The sequence below is a fragment of the Anopheles darlingi genome, chromosome 2 (assembly GCF_943734745.1).
Source record: "Anopheles darlingi chromosome 2, idAnoDarlMG_H_01, whole genome shotgun sequence".
Lineage (NCBI taxonomy): Eukaryota > Metazoa > Arthropoda > Insecta > Diptera > Culicidae > Anopheles > Anopheles darlingi.
In genome coordinates this window covers 8,869,272-8,874,271 of record NC_064874.1, presented here as the reverse complement: position 1 = coordinate 8,874,271, position 5,000 = coordinate 8,869,272, and the positions used below count along the sequence as shown (strand labels likewise).

At 55.0% G+C, this 5,000-nt stretch overlaps 1 protein-coding gene across 11 annotated transcripts in view; it reads right to left on the bottom strand.

Moving 5' to 3' along the window:
- LOC125951103 (protein PALS1) overlaps positions 1–5,000 on the bottom strand; it is a 26,973-nt gene that overhangs the window by 2,672 nt on the left and 19,301 nt on the right. For all 11 annotated transcript variants that reach the window (XM_049679676.1, XM_049679675.1, XM_049679674.1 and 8 more), the window contains 6 exons: positions 2,270–2,456; positions 1,981–2,195; positions 1,543–1,902; positions 541–1,453; positions 341–472; positions 76–257 (listed from right to left, as the gene is read on the bottom strand). In XM_049679676.1, coding sequence (XP_049535633.1) covers positions 76–257; positions 341–472; positions 541–1,453; positions 1,543–1,902; positions 1,981–2,195; positions 2,270–2,456 — 1,989 coding nt within the window. The remainder of the gene's footprint in view (positions 1–75; positions 258–340; positions 473–540; positions 1,454–1,542; positions 1,903–1,980; positions 2,196–2,269; positions 2,457–5,000) is intronic.

Below are 5,000 nucleotides of genomic sequence, written 5' to 3'. Positions count from 1 at the left end.
CTGTAAGAAAAGCAGCAACAGTGTAAGTAAGCCACAAGCCACATGTAAGATGATTGCATCGATTGCACCACTGACCTTGTACGGTTCTCCAGTTCGTATCCTCTTCTGACGTAGCTTTTCCAGACTGGGTGGCGCCACCAGGACGGTGTACGGCTTCAGGTCGGACGAACGTAGCAACTTTAAGCTCTGGGGATGTAGGTTCAGTACGCAGATCTTTCCACTCGCGACCACCGCTCTAATTGCCTCCAGTGATGTACCTGTGTGAGCGAACGGTCACATTGTAAACCATTAGTATGAATCCATTTACCACACTACCAGGGATCCGCCCGCAGCTTCGTACCGTAATATGCCTTTTCGTATTCGCCATGCTCGACGAACTTGCGCGCCAAAATGTCCGACTCGAACTGTTGCCGCGTAATGAAGTGATAGTCCTGACCGGGCACTTCCCCTTCACGCTGTGCACGAGATGTATCTGTTGTCCGAAATGAAAACTTCCATTAGTACGGGCGCTTTACAAGCTAGCAGCACTAATCAACTTACGTGGAATGGCAGCGGCAAATCGCTCCGAGTCCGCCATCAACCGCTGGCGCAGCTCATGACGCCCAATGTTCGGTGGCCCAATCAGCACGATCGGCCGCTTGTGGGAAGCGCGCGGATAATACAGCGCCACCTCCTCGTACGTGAGTATCTCCTCCGGATCGGGATCGTCAGCGGTGGCGGTCGCATAAAGCGGATACCCGTGCTCGCTACTTGCCTTCTTCTTCTTTTTGCGTCCCTTCCGCGCACAAAGCAAGGTTGATCCACCACCTCCACCTCCTCCGCCACCGCCAGCCTTCCCATTAATGTCCTTGCGCGTCCGTAGCCCCACCTCGCCCGCAATCGCCAGCTTCATCGATTCGCGCTGATGCTGGAACGACTGGCTCGGTATCAGCCCGGCCAGCGTCTGGTCCTCTTCACCCTCCCGGTACGCCTGCCACCAGTTGGGATCGTCACGCGAGATCACGTGCAGTACGTCACCTTTCTGGAAACTAATACCAAGCTCCCGGCACGGTATGTACAGATCATCCTCGGGATCGTAATCGAAATGAGCTCGCACGTGCAGCACGGGCGGATCTCGCATACCACCGAGACCACCGGGCATTATCTGTGGGATACCGGCCGGTACGACCAGGAACGTGAGCGTACCGGTCATCGAACCGAGCAGGGCACACACATCGTTCACCGATTTGCCCCGCATTTCGATACCGTTCACTTCCAGTATCTCGTCACCCTCGTGCAGCAGGCCCGACTTTTCGGCCGCTCCACCCCGTACCACCCGCCCAATCACGACCGCTTCGCCCTCGTTGCGGATTGTCGCACCGAGCGGTTCCGATGACTTTTCGATCTGGATGATCTTGATGTGATCCTGGCTGCCATCCCGTAGCACACCGAGCGGTACACTCATCGGTTCTCTCTGTATTTGTGGAGGAGGAAAAAGGAATAGGGATTAAAAAAACCATTCGTGCTCACATCCTCTCCAGTCTCTAGTGCATCCATCCTTACCTTAGCTATATTGTTATTGTTATTGTTCACTAAACTAGTGTTATTTGGGATCGGAGATGGCATGACCGTGTTGGTGTTGGCGGCAGCGGCAGCAGCTGCTGCGGCGGCCGCGGCCGCTGCTTTCACCGCCGCGCTGGTCAAGGTGTTATTGTTGTTGATGGTGTTGCTGCTTAGCGATGGCAGGTTTGCTGGGTTGTTGGTCGGGCTGCTGCCAGCGTACGGTGGGGTCGGTGGTGATCGATCGGTCGTCGTCGCGATCCGATCGTGAGCCAACAGCAGACCCTCCATCTCGTACGTCGACAACAGATCACACAGTTCGATAGCGGTCGGCGATCCGGATTGTGCCAGCGATTCGACGCACTGCAAGGACATGAGAAGGGGGTAGAAACGATCAGTTGAAGGGGTCCCGCGTTAGTGTTTTAGTGCATCAATGCTTACATCCTTGGCCAGTGCCTGAGCATTTGAGCAAATCGGGTTCGGTACCCGGGGCCGTCGTCGCTCCAGTACGGCCGTACGGACGGCCAGCGCACGGGCAATGCCCGGTCCGAGCAGTAAGCTTTGGGCCGCCGTCACTCGGCCAGCGAGTGCCGCCAGTCCGTGCTTGTTCAGGTGTCCCTGCAGTCGTTGCAGTGCCGCCACCAGCTCACCATAGCCTGTTAGGAATACACAGAGGAAGGTACGTTGAAATGTTAACCATTCCCGATTCATATTTCCCAGCCCAGCTTACCGATGATCTTCTCCGCGGTCACCGTCTCATCATCCGCGTACGCCTCGTTGTCCACACCAACCGGTGGCTTCTCGATGGGATTATCCTGGAGTGCACGCAGCCGCTGCGAACCACGCAAGCTGTTCCGCAGGAACTCATTCTGTGCCGCTATCCTTTCCTCATCTTCCCGCCGCCGTCGAAGTTGCTCCTGAAAGAAAGGAAAGTGAATGGATCGGTCAGTCATCCGTTTGCGAGGCGGCGCTGATAAGGAGAGAAATGCATTTCCGGCGACGATAAAACTGGCACACACACAAACACACACGCGTACAACTTGCCTGTTTCTGGGCGTAAAACGAATTGGATGTCGCCAAGGGAACGGTTCCCTTGACACCGGACTCGCTGCGATGATGCTGAACGCTCGCGATCATCGTTGTGCCCAATTAATCGTAAAGATTCTCCCTTGAGTTAGAATCACCTCCCGACACACTTTCCTCCCCCAACACAGGTTGATTGGCACCGAGAGTTCAAGTACGTGTAGCGGCGGTGGCAGCGGCAATGGCAGCCCTATTGCTCATTGCACCCCGTTCGACCCTGAACGATCACACACACGAACGTGCGGACGCGCGCTCTCTCGCACAGTTCACACACAGAAGCGCCTACTAGTTGTTGCTGCTGCTGCTGTTGTTGTTGTTGCGATAGCGTGCGTAGCCCGGAACATGGCCAACTTTGCTGGCTCGCCGCTGGCTGACAATTCGCACTCGATTCGCACACCAAAAAACCCGTTGCGGCCGATTTGTCTCCGGGGATTTCGGGCACAAACTGGTTTAAAACACGAAATGCTGTACCCCCTGCACCCCTTTCCTGCACGGTCCGAGTGTGGGCGTCCCTTGGTGCAAGTACTGCCCGGGGAGGGTTTGTCGCAAACTCGCACGCGTCACTCGAAGCGCACTACTACGATGGGTTGCCGGACGACTTTCAACCATACAAACCCTCACACGGTTCGTCGCTTAACCAGCGTTGAAGTTTTTTGTGTTCCGCGAACGGGGAGACGAAGGCGGCTACGGTGCGTTGGTCATCTCTGGCCAACAACTGGAACCTTACTGCGTTCGCTCCGGCTACACAAGGTTTTCGGCGTGTGCAAAGTTACGAACGTCTTCACCTTACCGTTACCACCGGTCGGACCACCGCCGCACTACACTCATCAACCCCCTCTCGCTACCGAGGGCGCACGCTCTCTCTCTCTCTCTCTCTCTTTCGCTCTCAGTCGACTAGATCGCGCGAAAAATCATAGAAACAACGGCAGCTCCGATAGCGCGCGCATTACATCATCAGCAGTGCTACCACCACCATCATCATCATCACCATCATCGTCAGCGTCGAAGTGGTCAGTAGACTGGCCGGGTGTCGCGATTAGCCTATTAGCGTGCGGGCGCAGACGACGGATGACATTTGACGTTCGTCTTCTCCGTCGCTGTCGCCACAAATTGGCACGCAAATCCCCTATGCTAATGGGGTGACTGTAAAACACATGCACACACACAAACACTCGAACCGGAACTCGATCCCAGAGAGTCCCGTTGAAGGTGAGCCGCCAGGTATATAACTGGACAGGCTTATCAAACCTTCGATATCACGCCAGACTAAACAACAAACTACTTGCACTACTTGAGGCTCACTCAGGAGTTCGTCGCAACAGCTGATACGCGAACCGCACTGACAGTTGCGTTGATGGATAATTTAATTATCCACCTTCGTCACCATCGATCCGTCGTGTTTCTTTAAAAAAACCACTCAACACATGAACACACTGCCGGCCGTTCGTTTCCAGACTGAGGAATGCGATCCGAGGTGCTTTATCAACCCAGGCCAGCCCTCATCTGCCAGGCAATTTGATTCGATGCTGATAACAATCAGCGTTTTCAGCGAGGCCAGTGACTAAGGCAGGTATCACAACAAGTGAACATTGGTGACACACACCGCCTCTTCAAACCTTCATACACCAATGACGATGTTGTTATCGCGCGTTAAATGAAATCCCTTTTCTTTTCTGCACTACTTTCACAACACTGCTCGAGGGGAGGAGACCTTGAGCTGCACCACAACAGCTTGCCGGACTGATGGGCACTTCACTCAGTGTGCACTTCGATCCATTCTGGCTACGATTCCGAACCTCGCGAGGCCAAGGGTTTGTTGTGAGAAATCAAATTCTCGTCAATTGTAGCAAACGCCCATTGCATCGCACCAGCAAGTAGGCGGTGTGTGTGTGCCAAGCCAAGAGTAACCCACTGCAACCGTGATCGCTGATCGCTCGCTCGGTGCGTTCTCTACGCAAGCATTGTTGTTCCGCTACTGGCGCGCCATCACCGTCGTCGTGTTGCGCTGACCATCCACCAGTGCGTCCGTCCGGAGGGCGGGTGTGACCGGTTTTTGGTCAGCCCGTTTTTCCTACGCACACCGATCAGACTGACCCCCACCACTACCACTCTCGCACACCCCCTTCTTTTCACCATGCACCTTCGCGTTTCTGCGCTCTTCCGGTGCGCAATGCTTTCACAACTGGCCGCCGAGACACACGCGGGGCACAAGCGATGCTTTTGTTTTGTTTGCTGCGTCCGTTACAATTTTGGATTGTATTCATGCACACGCGCCCGCCCGCCTGCCCAACCCACTCGGTTCCTCCCCATCAACCCCTTATTCTATGGCCGTTTACTGGGGCAGAAGCACGACCATTTTCCACAGTGCGTAACGTAAG